This window comes from Schistocerca piceifrons, chromosome 2 (assembly GCF_021461385.2).
Source record: "Schistocerca piceifrons isolate TAMUIC-IGC-003096 chromosome 2, iqSchPice1.1, whole genome shotgun sequence".
Lineage (NCBI taxonomy): Eukaryota > Metazoa > Arthropoda > Insecta > Orthoptera > Acrididae > Schistocerca > Schistocerca piceifrons.
In genome coordinates, this window is record NC_060139.1 from 118,563,244 (window position 1) to 118,578,217 (window position 14,974).

General features: G+C 39.1%; 1 protein-coding gene across 1 annotated transcript in view; it reads left to right on the forward strand.

Moving 5' to 3' along the window:
• LOC124777683 (serpin B6-like) overlaps positions 1-12,271 on the forward strand; it is a 241,290-nt gene extending 229,019 nt beyond the window's left edge. The window contains exons 9-10 of the mRNA XM_047253160.1: positions 867-936; positions 11,715-12,271. Coding sequence (XP_047109116.1) covers positions 867-912 — 46 coding nt within the window. The 3' untranslated portion in view covers positions 913-936; positions 11,715-12,271. The remainder of the gene's footprint in view (positions 1-866; positions 937-11,714) is intronic.
• The last annotated feature ends 2,703 nt before the right edge of the window (positions 12,272-14,974 follow it).

Here is a 14,974-nt window from a genome sequence, read left to right on the forward strand (position 1 = left end):
TACCTTCAGCCAATTGTTTGGATCTTGGCCATCATCACCAGAGAACCTGGAAGTATGTCTTGTGTGGTGGCACACAGTTGCTGTCATCGTAACATCCTCTTCTTCTTGTGTATCTGATAGATTGTGATCTGTTGAATATGGCTGGAACTTGGGTTTCTCACCACATAAACGGCGGCTCTGTTGTGGCCTGATGGGAGCCACTGTGTTGTCGATAATGTCTGATACCCAGCATTTCCACCAGAGTAATGTCACATAGAAGAAAGTGTAATTAGATGAATGATGAGCACTAACTTCACTTAACGAAGGTTTATTCAGCATTCACACATACAAGAGCGTGGAGCAAACTGCCTCTGGCCAGAAAACGTACAGTACATATACAGCTACAGAACATTCCAGTACAATGATTCTTGGCTTTTGTGGATACTTCTAGAATGTACTGGAACCAAATATAGAAATTAAAATTTTGCAGTCTGCGTAAGTTTTGAACCCACAACCCTCCATGCAACAGTTTAGCATCGTAACCACTACACCATGGTGCTACTCAGCTTCTTTTGTGACAATATTACTGACCTCTTTAACATCCCTGATTTTCTTCCAATTTTTCTTGATAGTTATGTCCCCACTGTTTTTCATGTCTACACCTTCCCTCTTTTTCTTTATGCCTGACCGTATGGTCTTTGTGGAATTATTAGAAGGTATAATTCCTTACAATATGGCTGCTTGCTTTAAATATGATTGATGTAATCCTAGAATACAATTAAAGATACAAAAGCTCTAGGGTGCTCAAGCACTTGCCATTTATAGTACTGACGTAACTTATCCATGAATTCTTTAATGTTGACAGACTCCAACTTTTGCTTTTGCAGCAATCCAGAAGTTCTGGGCCCTACCAGTAGCTGTCAGTATCTGTGACATGGGTCCCTGTAAGATCATGAGGTAAGCATTTGGAGTACTGATTCAACCATTATCAGATGCTGGAAATGAAATGAGAGATGAATGGGATTGGGGATAATAGCATGAGTTACAATACAAGATGTGCAACAAGTTTTTTTAAAACTGCAGACGTTAGTACACAGTCTGTCTCTGTAACACCTCAAATTCTTACTGGGGTTGTAATTGACACAGGTTGGTATAGCTCTTCCATGTAAATTTCAGTTAGACAAAAATAACAATAGTTTTATGTTCAAAATGATCATCATCAATTTTTTGTAAACTCTGTGTACTAAGAGTGACAATTTGAGACTGGATAGTGATATTTTATTCATTATAGGAAAGATTATGATAGTCTATGGATAATCTAAAAGTATAAACTGAAGGAAGACAATGAATACAATCTGAATAACTGATTTAAAAAACAGGTTTCTGTTTGCTGGAAAGTTAAAGTACAGTATGAAGTCATTTAAGACAGTTGTAGTTTGAATGGCACAGTAAATTACTAGTCCCAACATAATTATCTTGACATAGTTGTCATGTGTAAGGCAACTGCAGACAATTTTTGTAATGGCACTGCAGATAAATTATGATGCTACCAGCCTGCAAGATGTGATTGCTTTTGGTGGGACATACACCTGTTGACCATGAAATATTGCCAGCGGTGAAGAGCACTTGGCATAGTCAGTCTTTGCCACAGTCAATGTCTTGCATCACATAGAAGGAAAAGATTCACAGAGTTTTCTTGTAAATTTCATGTAAGCTGAAAGTTGTTTTCTGCAGAAAATGGTTTTTCAAGTTCATGAATGTGTTTACAAATGCAGTGTATGTAAAAGTGTTATTACTTACACTGATAAATATTTGTTCTGCTCAATATTCCATTCATTAGTTATGGAAAAATATTTCAATAACAGGAAAGATATGAGAAGGATTTACTCCAGAAAATTTTATTCAGAAAATTCAGTGACAAAATCAGTTTTGTATCTTTTTCTACTTCTTCTTCCCTCTTTCTTCCTAGGCTAAAGGCCATTTCTTTCAGTATCCCATAGCCTACCCTGAGGTTGTCACACCATATTTTGCTTTAGACACCCAATATTTCTTTTACCAGTTGGTAATTTACTTCTTATGATTTTCACAAACTTCTGTCCGTACATCCTGTCTATGTGTTCATTTCATTCATGCTTTCTCTTATGTACCCATTCATTAATGGAGTCCACTTTACATCCTTTTCCAACGCCTTTGCTTCTCTCTCTATCTTTCAGTGTCTACCATATAATCCTTTGCAGAATTTTCATTTCCATGGTTCCCAAACACCTTCATGTTTATGATGTTTCTGGCCTTGTGTCAGCTGTGTACGTCATAGTAATTGGTCTCGCTATTGTTTCGTATATTCTTGCTTTTTTGCCTCTTTTCCTGTGTGCTTGTTTTTCCAAACAGTATCATTTAAACAGCCTGACACTTTATTTGCTTTTATTACTTGTTCTCTAATTTCCTTTGTGATAATTCCACTGCTGGATAACTCAATACCAAGATACTTCGATGTCATTACCTGTTGAATATATTTTCCATCCAATTCCAATTTTCATGTAATTGGTTACACAGATGTCGTCATACATTTGATTTTTTGAGTGGATATGACTATATTTAGGTTCTTGGCTGCCATGTTAAATACAAAGGGCTATTCAAAAAGTAGGGAAAGATTTCAGACTTTTATTACTTCCAAACTACAAAAGATAGAAACACAATGCCAACATTCCTGGAAAGAGACAAGTTCAAATTTTTTTGGGTTGGGTAGGGTTGTTTGGGGGAAGAGACCAAACAGTGAGGTCATTGGTCTCATCGGAGTATGGAAGGATGGCAAAGGAAGTCGGCTGTGCCCTTTCAAAGGAACCATCCCGGCATTTGCATGGAGCGATTCAGGGAAATCACGGAAAACCTAAATCAGGGTGGCCGGACACGAAATTTTTATGCATTCAATGTAAGCACCATGTGTTACATGACAAATATCAAAATGATGGCACATTTCCTGCCACACATGAAGCAGCTGGTCTCTCATTATCCAAATCACAGCTTGTGGTGTCACAGACTTTTAAGTGTGTCAGGCATAGGGAGGATAAAAACATGGTCTTTTATGTAACCCCACAGATAAAAGTCACAAGGAGTGAGGTCTGAAGACCTGGCAGGCCACCGGGAATGAGTTCATCTTCTGCTTCTCCTCTTCCAATCCAGCATCCTGGAATGGTGTCAACCAGGTAGGAGCAGTTGTGCTTAGGAAATTTTTCTGAGCCAGCCCTGCGTTACTGAATGACACCATTCCAGGACGTTGGATTGGAAGAGGAGGAGCAGGGGATAAACTTCATCACCAGTGGCCTCCTAGGTCTCCAGAGCACACCATGTGACTTTTATTTGTGAAATTATGTAGAAGACCGCATTTTTAACACCCCTATCCTGACACCCTTGAAAGACTGCGACATCGCATTGTTGAAGATGTGAATTTGGTAATGAGAGACCAGCTGCTTCATGTGCGGCAGGAAATGAGCCACCATTTTGATATTGTTGTGTAGCACATGCTGCTCACATTGAATGCATAAAAATTTGAAATGTTGTCTTTCCAGGGACATTGGAATTGTGTTACTGTCTTTTGTAGCAATAAAAGTTTGAAATCTGTTCCTTACTTTTGAATATCCCTGTACATGTAAAAGTTTCTGCAGGTTATCTTCACTGTCCCCCCCCCTCCCCCCGCCCCCCCCCCTCCCCATGAACCATGGACCTTGCCGTTGGTGGAGAAGCTTGCATGCCTCAGCGATACAGATAGCCGTACCGTAGGTGCAACCACAACGGAGAACGGAGGGGTATCTGTTGAGAGGCCAGACAAACGTGTGGTTCCTGTAGAGGGGCAGCAGCCATTTCAGTAGTTGCAGGGGCAACAGTTTGGATGATTGACTGATCTGGTCTTGTAACACTAACCAAAACGGCCTTGCTGTGCTGGTACTGCGAACAGCTGAAAGCAAGGGGAAACTACAGCCGTAATTTTTCCCGAGGGCATGCAGCTTTACTGTATGATTACATGATGATGGCGTCCTCTTGGGTAAAATATTCCGGAGGTAAAATAGTCCCCCATTCGGATCTCCGGGCGGGGACTACTCAAGAGGATGTCGTTATCAGGAGAAAGAAAACTGGCGTTCTACGGATCGGAGCGTGGAATGTCAGATCCCTTAATCGGGCAGGTAGGTTAGAAAATTTAAAAAGGGAAATGGATAGGTTGAAGTTAGATATAATGGGAATTAGTGAAGTTCGGTGGCAGGAGGAACAAGACTTCTGGTCAGGTGACTACAGGGTTATAAACACAAAATCAAATAGGGGTAATGCAGGAGTAGGTTTAATAATGAATAGGAAAATAGGAATGCGGGTAAGCTACTACAAACAGCATAGTGAACGCATTATTGTGGCCAAGATAGATACGAAGCCCACACCTACTACAGTAGTACAAGTTTATATGCCAACTAGCTCTGCAGATGATGAAGAAATTGAAGAAATGTATGACGAAATAAAAGAAATTATTCAGATTGTGAAGGGAGACGAAAATTTATTAGTCATGGGTGACTGGAATTCGAGTGTAGGAAAAGGGAGAGAAGGAAACATAGTAGGTGAATATGAATTGGGGGACAGAAATGAAAGAGGAAGCCGCCTGGTAGAATTTTGCCAAGAGCACGACATAATCATAACTAACACTTGATTTAAGAATCATGAAAGAAGGTTGTATACATGGAAGAACCCTGGAGATACTAAAAGGTATCAGATAGGTTATATAATGGTAAGACAGAGATTTAGGAACCAGGTTTTAAATTGTAAGACATTTCCGGGGGCAGATGAGGACTCTGACCACAATCTATTGGTTATGACCTGTAGATTAAAACTGAAGAAACTGCAAAAAGGTGGGAATTTAAGGAGATGGGACCTGGATAAACTAAAAGAACCAGAGGTTGTACAGAGATTCAGGGAGAGCATAAGGGAGCAATTGACAGGAATGGGGGAAATAAATACAGTAGAAGAAGAATGGGTAGCTTTGAGGGATGAAGTACTGAAGGCAGCAGAGGATCAAGTAGGTAAAAAGACGAGGGCTAGTAGAAATCCTTGGGTAACAGAAGAAATATTGAATTTAATTGATGAAAGGAGAAAATATAAAAATGCAGTAAGTGAAACAGGCAAAAAGGAATTCAAACGTCTCAAAAATGAGATCGACAGGAAGTGCAAAATGGCTAAGCAGGGATGGCTAGAGGACAAATGTAAGGATGTAGAGGCCTATCTCACTAGGAGTAAGATAGATACCGCCTACAGGAAAATTAAAGAGACCTTTGGAGATAAGAGAACGACTTGTATGAATATCAAGAGCTCAGATGGAAACCCAGTTCTAAGTAAAGAAGGGAAAGCAGAAAGGTGGAAGGAGTATATAGAGGGTCTATACAAGGGCGATGTTCTTGAGGACAATATTATGGAAATGGAAGAGGATGTAGATGAAGATGAAATGGGAGATACGATACTGCGTGAAGAGTTTGACAGAGCACTGAAAGACCTGAGTCGAAACAAGGCCCCCGGAGTAGACAATATTCCATTGGAACTACTGACGGCCGTCGGAGAGCCAGTCCTGACAAAACTCTACCATCTGGTGAGCAAGATGTATGAAACAGGCGATATACCCTCAAACTTCAAGAAGAATATAATAATTCCAATCCCAAAGAAAGCAGGTGTTGACAGATGTGAAAATTACAAAACTATCAGCTTAATAAGTCACAGCTGCAAAATACTAACACAAATTCTTTACAGACGAATGGAAAAACTAGTAGAAGCTAACCTCGGGGAAGATCAGTTTGGATTCTGTAGAAACACTGGAACACGTGAGGCAATACTGACCTTACGACTTATCTTAGAAGAAAGATTAAGGAAAGTCAAACCTACGTTTCTAGCATTTGTAGACTTAGAGAAAGCTTTTGACAATGTTGACTGGAATACTCTCTTTGAAATTCTAAAGGTGGCAGGGGTAAAATACAGGGAGCGAAAGGCTATTTACAATTTGTACAGAAACCAGATGGCAGTTATAAGAGTCGAGGGACATGAAAGGGAAGCAGTGGTTGGGAAGGGAGTAAGACAGGGTTGTAGCCTCTCCCCGATGTTGTTCAATCTGTATATTGAGCAAGCAGTAAAGGAAGCAAAAGAAAAATTCGGAGTAGGTATTAAAATTCATGGAGAAGAAATAAAAACTTTGAGGTTCGCCGATGACATTGTAATTCTGTCAGAGACAGGAAAGGACTTGGAAGAGCAGTTGAATGGAATGGATAGTGTCTTGAAAGGAGGATATAAGATGAACATCAACAAAAGCAAAACGAGGATAATGGAATGTAGTCAAATTAAATCTGGTGATGCTGAGGGGATTAGATTAGGAAATGAGACACTTAAAGTAGTAAAGGAGTTTTGCTATTTGGGGAGCAAAATAACTGATGATGGTCGAAGTAGAGAGGATATTAAATGTAGGCTGGCAATGGCAAGGAAAGCGTTTCTGAAGAAGAGAAATTTGTTAACATCCAGTATTGATTTAAGTGTCAGGAAGTCATTTCTGAAAGTATTCGTATGGAGTGTAGCCATGTATGGAAGTGAAACATGGACGATAACTAGTTTGGACAAGAAGAGAATAGAAGCTTTCGAAATGTGGTGCTACAGAAGAATGCTGAAGATTAGATGGGTAGATCACATAACTAATGAGGAAGTATTGAATAGGATTGGGGAGAAGAGAAGTTTGTGGCACAACTTGACCAGAAGAAGGGATCGGTTGGTAGGACATGTTTTGAGGCATCAAGGGATCACCAATTTAGTATTGGAGGGCAGCGTGGAGGGTAAAAATCGTAGGGGGAGACCAAGAGATGAATACACTAAGCAGATTCAGAAGGATGTAGGTTGCAGTAGGTACTGGGAGATGAAATAGCTTGCACAGGATAGAGTAGCATGGAGAGCTGCATCAAACCAGTCTCAGGACTGAAGACCACAACAACAACAACATCTTCACTGTTTGCCAGCAAACTGCATCATCGGCATACCAAATGATTTTTATTTCTTTGCCTCAATTTTATAACCACTACCAGCCAATACCTTCTTTATCAGCACGTCATGACTGTGTTAAAAAGCAGTGGGCTCAAAGAGCCACCTTGGCTAGTACCACTACTAACTGCTAAGCAAGTAGCTAACCTGGAACCAATTTCTCCTGGATGTGGTTGTGGGTATAAATATCTTCATTTGTTTTTATTGAGTTGGAAGGAATCTACTGATTGTAGAGCGAATTAACCACATCTGTTAACCGAATCCCATCTAAAGCTTTCTGTAAATCAATCAGACAAAGATAAGCTGGGCTGTTGTATTCAGTGGACTTCTCTACAACTTGTCTAAGAATGTAAACTGCCTCTGTGCTTGACCTACCACATTTAAAACCACACTGCTCCTCTGCAAGGGTTATAATACTTTTTACTTTATTTCCTATCATTTTTATTAGGTGATTAAGAACTGAACTCAATAGTTTTATCCCTCTGTAGTTGGAAGGGTCTTTCATATCAAAAATTAGAACATGAGCATATTTGGCTTTGACTGAAAAATTATCATGTCATATTTCTATTAGGGATACAAGCAATTTTATAGCTTGAAAACATAAAAACAGCTGTTTTGTGATGACTAGAAATATCAGAATTTTAATTGTTAATTACTCCAAAATTACAATACCAAAATTATTCCTACCATGTGCCTGAAGTTTGTACAATGTACAAATTGTGATGGTACGTTAGCTTTTAATCCAACATGTTTCCTTTATTCTGCATACTGGTGAAGCCCAATGTAAACAATGTCAAAACTATAGCTTAACTTAGTGCAAATCACTGATTTGCTGCAAAAAACAAAAATCTTCAGTGTATTTGGATCCAGATAACCAGAAAAGACAAAACCAAAGCAGCAGTTTAAATTGGTGTAAATTATTGATATTACTCATATGCTCTCTTCGGGGGAGTAGGGATAACAGTGGAAGAGGATACAGGATCCCAAAAGGGTTGTGGTATTACTTGGGGAAATGTAAAATATGGTGTCCAGGGCTTGATCCTTGGACGACTGATTTTCCTGATCTATATTTATGACCTACAAATTACAATGAATGATAGAGCAAAAATAGTTATGTTTGCAGATGATACAAGTATTCTGATCAAGGGTCCCAACTGTTCAATGTATGATACAGAGCTGACAGTCATAAACCAAGTACACAAATGGTTTACAGCAAATACCATAACCCTAAGTTTTTCGAAAACTAACATTATATAGTTTCAGACAGTAAATAACTTCATGTTTCTGAAAAGGAGACCAACAACCAAAGACTTTATGAAACCACACATGCAAAATTCCTAGGCATCCAGATCGAGATAGACAGCCAGCTAAAATGGAGGGAATAAATTGAGTAACTGGTCAAAAAAACTTAGCAGAGCATCCCTAAGAACTATTTCTCACCTTGTTGACAGAGAAATATTACTTTTGTCATATCTTGCATATTTCCAGTCTACAGTCTCCAATGGTATTATATTCTGGAAAAATGCTATGGGAGTTGGAAAAGTCTCCAAATTACAACAATGTGGTGTGAGGTTAATATGCGGCGTCTCTAACACAACATCCTGCAGAGGTCTCTTTAAGCCTCTCAGGACATTCATGTTACAAATCAATATATATATACTCACTAATGATGATTGTAGCCAGCAATAAGGAATTATTCCATAAAAACTGTGACATTCACAAGCATAAGACAGGACAGGGGAAAAATTCCAGTGAGACTCTGCAAGTCTCACAGAAGTCCTTAGAGAGTAACTGAATCAGGAATAAAAGTATACAACAAGCTTTCCATCAATATAAAAGGAAATTAATAACATATAGGTATTCAAAAGGAAACTAAAAACATTTCCAAGAGAACAAACTTTTTATAAAATGAATGAATTTCTAGAGTAATAAGGCACCCTGTTGAGTAAAAATAAAGGAAACCACTTAGGAAGAAAACCAACCTTAAAATGAAATCTTTACTTACGTTATGAAGATGAAATTGTGCATTCCTAACATAAATTATAATGATAAAATGTAACTTTATTTATGTCATAGGTTAAAATGTGTGCTACAGTTTATTCTACACTATTAGGTATGCACTTGAACTTACTTATGTAATGAATATAAAAACGTTGTATTTTAATTTAAATCATAATGACAAAATGTAAATTTATTAATTTATTTGTGGCATTGGGATAAAAATGAGTACTTCCATTCAATCTGCTATTTTAAGCATTCACTTAAAGTAATACCAGTAAAATGCAGATGGCAATATTGTCCCCAACAAATTGTTAATAGGAAATAAGTATTTGTATGATATATAAAATTCTAACGTTATTTTGTATTATTGTCTACATTACTAGTACACTCTTTGTACAATATGTGATGAACAGGACCAAATCAGATTAAGTCAAATCAATTTTTAACAAACTTGTTTAATTTTTCAATTACTGGATATCGTCCATACTTCAGTAATTAATTGGGGATTCTGTATTTCTCTGGAGACTTCTCATTTTTTAATAAATTCACGGCTTCTTCTACCTCTGCATGTGAAATGGTCACATCGCCATTTACTTGTATACTGATCTCTGATATCTCTTCATGTTCTGTTGATTTTTTTACCTTTATGCATATCTGTTAAATATTTGACCCATCATTTATCATTTATGTTGTTCATTTTCAAAATCTGATTTAATTCTTTCCTCTGCTTTTGTATCATTCTCCAAATTTGTTTCTGCAACCAATAGAAGTCATGTTCAAAACTTTTAGAAAAAGTTCCCTGGTGTTTCTGTTTAAAACAATTCACTAGTGATTTTGTCTCTTTATGAGTTCTTTTGTAATCTTCATAAGATCCTTGTGTTTTGAGTGTTTTACATTTCAAATAGCTACATCTTTGTTTCTACACATTTCTTTAACCTCTTTGCAAAACCATGGTAATCTGTTTGTTTTCCTCTCTTGCTCTAAAACACTTGTACCTGGTGTTTCTTGAGCTGCCGCTTCAATACTTTCTTTATTTTTTCCCAAGCTTGATCTACATTATCCACTGCATTAATGGGTTTCTCTTTTATTTTTTATGCTAATTGTCTCTGATATAAAATTTTTGTAGATTCAGTCCGTAGTGACTCTGTATTAGTTTTTTCTTCTTTTAAAGTTGGTTATTTAGCAGTTTTGCTCCTTCCTATATGCAATCTCACTTTTCCCATGAGTGGGTTGTGTTCTGTTTTGGCAGAGTTTAAAGTCCTGACATCTAGCTCTGACTGAGGATGGATGTTCTGTTTGTAACAATGTAATCTGTTGTAGATTTATGACCTCTTGTGTTCTGAAAAGTGTGTTTGTACTTCTCTGTGAGTTCACAGCAAGTATTATTTATTCTCAGTTCATGACTTGAGCATACATTGATCATAATCTCACCATTATCATTTAGATAGTCTTCATTAAATCATTGTTTAACTCCAGGGATGTCACTATTTCCAATAGGAGCATTAAAATCCCCCATTATGACTGGAAGTTTATTTAAAGATATCAGATTGATAACTTCTTGTAACTGCTGATAGAAAGTCTCTCTTTCTGTTCTAGGTTTACAATGCACTGGGCTGTACAGGGAGATAATGTTCAGTTTGTGATGAGCACATTTCAGTTTTAGTAAAACTATTCTCTCAAAGACTTATTTGCAATTCTCAATAAGATCTTTGTGTTTTTTGTGGATAAGTATCCCTACTCCTGCTGTACCTCTTGTCTCCTTCTCAGCACTGCTATAAATGAGTAGGTGCTGGTCATATTCCTTCTACCTTTTGCCTGTCTTTTTTGTCTCTTGGAGAACACATATTGAGATTCCATAATATTTTAGTTCTTCAGTAAGCTCGTAATCTTTGTTATTAAAGGATTTTATGTCCCATACTACAATTTACAGAATATGTTTTTTTCCATCTCTTAAACCTGTTCCTAGCATTGGTTGTCATATTTATAGTCAGTCCTTTCTGAGGCGCAATACTGATACTCTGAGCAGTGAAATAACTTCTCTACTAGCTCACTGACCTGGCTGTCAGTGGGTTTGTTTTTGAGATTTTCATTTCCCTTGGCTGGCTTCTTTCACTACAGCTCAGGAGCCCATCCTGTCTCACAAGTTATGGAGTTCTGATATCTCCTAGCCTTTGGTACTCCTGCACCATTAATCCTGCAGGGCATCAGAATGCACTTATGTTTTCTTCATGGTTTTCTTCCCTTATCCTTTGGTGATTCAAAACGCTGTTCTGTAATGCAGCAGCATTGAAGAGCTGAGTTTAGGATGGAAAACAAAAGACTCCCTCAGGTGTCAAAACCTAATACTGTTGGGGTTGAAATAACAAGAGTTATCCAATAGAGGCTGACAGGAAAGGAAATAGAGAGAATTTGACACCAGTAAGTGGAATTAATGTCAGGCTCAGTTCAGGGCTCCAATATCGCTAACCCATGTACTCTCAACTATTCCATGTCATGTTGTGTCCTATATAGACCACAGTGAAAGAACTCTAGTATTGAATGTTTTGAATGTTTTCATACTATTCAAGTTAAGGTTTTGAATTTGGATCCCACCACTGTATTGTGTTACAACACTCCTCAATTTCCATGACACTATAGTAAATATGCTTTTTAAGAAATTTCCCAGTGTTTAACTGAAATACTTTTTATTGCAGCAATAGTCCTCACCAAGAGACTTTTGGTTAAGCACAAGAAAACCTCTTGCGGTTGAGTTTGTAAACCGACTGCTGCAGCTCACTTAACTGCTATAATGCTGCTTTGACAATGGGTGTAAATCTGCATTTTTATAATAACTGTCAATTTTCAAGACCTGTTGCTATGGTTCAACTGGCCATGTATCTCAGATGGTGATTGGCAGTTACGAATACTGGAAGAAGAAGTCAAGACAGTCTTTTGAATGTAATGATGAACTTCACAAATTAAACTGATACAGAGTGTGTATTACAAATAGTGGTATAAGACTGCACTACAAAAACACATGCAAGACTGAGAGCAAACTGAGAGCCAAGAGGCTTTTGCCTTGTCACTTGAATACAATACCAGTAATGATTTACATAATATACCATTATTACAAAACATCTTTTTCCTCAAATTACAGTTAAACTTTATATGTTTTCTTGTCAGTTTTGTGTGGCATAAATTGCAAAATTGTATAAATAGTTTCTTCAGGTAATAATATTACAAACTGTACAAATAATCCTTGGCAAATTATCCTTGACAGTAATATTGTTAACTAATATTTGAATTGTTACTAATATGAGTTGTGTTTTACTGGACATGTGACTTTTCCTGTATAAGTGCCACGTGTTTCCGAACTGACAGCTCCTACCCCACCCCTTTTGGACAGCACCTCAAACAATGCTACTTCGGCTCCTGTGCACTGCTGTGCGCCGCCACTGACAACACAAACAGTGCACTGGTGCCAAGCGTTTCGCCTGCGACCGTGCTGCTACAGGCCGTGCCCTCGGACAATGGACTCACCAACGCTTCACGAGCTATACTGAGCTCACCCGACCACGATGCCACTGCTTCGGGTCAGCGGCCATTTTGTCACATTGACTCCTGGGACGCTTCACCGCCTTGGCTTCCATCGGATCCGCCGAGTGTCTGCGAACACCACGACCATGCCCCGCCTGCCCCGCCCACCTCACATTGTAAACAAACCGCCCGTGTCGCCAGAAACATTTCGGTCGTCACCAACGGCATGGTTCACAAGCTTCGCCTCATGCCAGGCCCCCTGATCTCCAGTAAATTATGGACACCTACCCCATACACATGAGGCAATACTGACCCTACGACTTATCTTAGAAGAAAGATTAAGAAAAGGCAAACCTACGTTTCTAGTATTTGTAGACTTAGAGAAAGCTTTTGACAATGTTAACTGGAATACTCTCTTTCAAATTCTGAAGGTGGCAGGGGTAAAATACAGGGAGCGGAAGGCTATTTACAATTTGTACAGAAACCAGATGGCAGTTATAAGAGTCGAGGGGCATGAAAGGGAAGCAGTGGTTGGGAAAGGAGTGAGACAGGGTTGTAGCCTCTCCCCGATGTTATTCAATCTGTATATTGAGCAAGCAGTAAAGGAAACAAAAGAAAAATTCGGAGTAGGTATTAAAATTCATGGAGAAGAAGTAAAAACTTTGAGGTTTGCCGATGACATTGTAATTCTATCAGAGACAGGAAAGGACTTGGAAGAGCAGTTGAACGGAATGGACAGTGTCTTGAAAGGAGGATATAAGATGAACATCAACAAAAGCAAAACGAGGATAATGGAATGTAGTCAAATTAAATCGGGTGATGCTGAGGGAATTAGATTAGGAAATGAGACACTTAAAGTAGTAAAGGAGTTTTGCTATTTAGGGAGTAAAATAACTGATGATGGTCGAAGTAGAGAGGATATAAAATGTAGACTGGCAATGGCAAGGAAATCATTTCTGAAGAAGAGAAATTTGTTAACATCCAGTATAGATTTAAGTGTCAGGAAGTCATTTCTGAAAGTATTTGTATGGAGTGTAGCCATGTATGGAAGTGAAACATGGACGATAACTAGTTTGGACAAGAAGAGAATAGAAGCTTTCGAAATGTGGTGCTACAGAAGAATGCTGAAGATAAGGTGGGTAGATCACGTAACTAATGAGGAGGTACTGAATAGGATTGGGGAGAAGAGAAGTTTGTGGCACAACTTGACTAGAAGAAGGGATCGGTTGGTAGGACATGTTTTGAGGCATCAAGGGATCACAAATTTAGTATTGGAGGGCAGCGTGGAGGGTAAAAATCGTAGAGGGAGACCAAGAGATGAATACACTAAGCTAAACAGATTCAGAAGGATGTAGGTTGCAGTAGGTACTGGGAGATGAAGAAGCTTGCACATGATAGAGTAGCATGGAGAGCTGCATCAAACCAGTCTCAGAACTGAAGACCACAACAACAACAACCCCATACCCAACATTGCCGACTTTACCAGCTCCCTCGCAGGTGCGACCACGTTCTCTGTCATTGATTGCAAACAGGCCTACCACCAGATCCCCATGGCACCTGAAGACATCGAGAAGACAGCAATCACCACCCCAATCAGGTTATTTCAGTTTCGATATATGCCCTTCGGTCTGAAAAATGCAACCCAGACCAACAAAGTGCTATTCGAACTAAAATTCTGCTCTGCATATCTTGATGACAGTCTTGTTTTCAGCTCCTCCGTCGAGGACAACATTCGACATGTGCAAAGTGTTATGAATACTCTCGTGGCAGCAGGCATCGAGACCAACCAGGATAAATTGCGGGTACATCAACTCGCTGTCACTTTTCTTGGTTTTGGGTCTCTGCCGACGGCATTTCACCACCCCCTGAGAAAGTACATACAATACTAAACCTAACCAGACCTTTGTCATTCAAAGAGCTCCAGCGCTTTATGGGGACGGTTAATTATTATCGCAAACATCTACCTCAAGCTGCCAAGATTCAGGCTCCACTGATGGACACCTTGGCAGGCACCAAGACTTCTGGATCTTGGCCCGTTCCATGGACCCCTCCTATGACTGCCTCTTTCACTGCCCTCAAAAAGCTTCTTGGTGAGGCCTGCACCATCGCGCATCCTCATCCCAATGCACAGCTTTTCATCACCACAGACGCTAGCGATACTGCCATCGGCACTGTCCTTAGCCAGACAGTCGACAGTCAAACTTCACCTTTGCAGCTCTTCTCGCGCAAGCTCACCAATGCACAACGGAAATATTCAGCCTTTGACAGGGAGTTGCTCATGTTCTATGAAGCGATCAAGCATTTTAAGACTGACGTTGAGGGACGCCCTTTTTATGTTTTAACAGACCACAAACTCCTGGCTGTGACCATTACAAACCCGCCAGCTGACCTGCCTCCTCGCAGCTTCAGATACAAGGACTTCATATCTCCATTCACC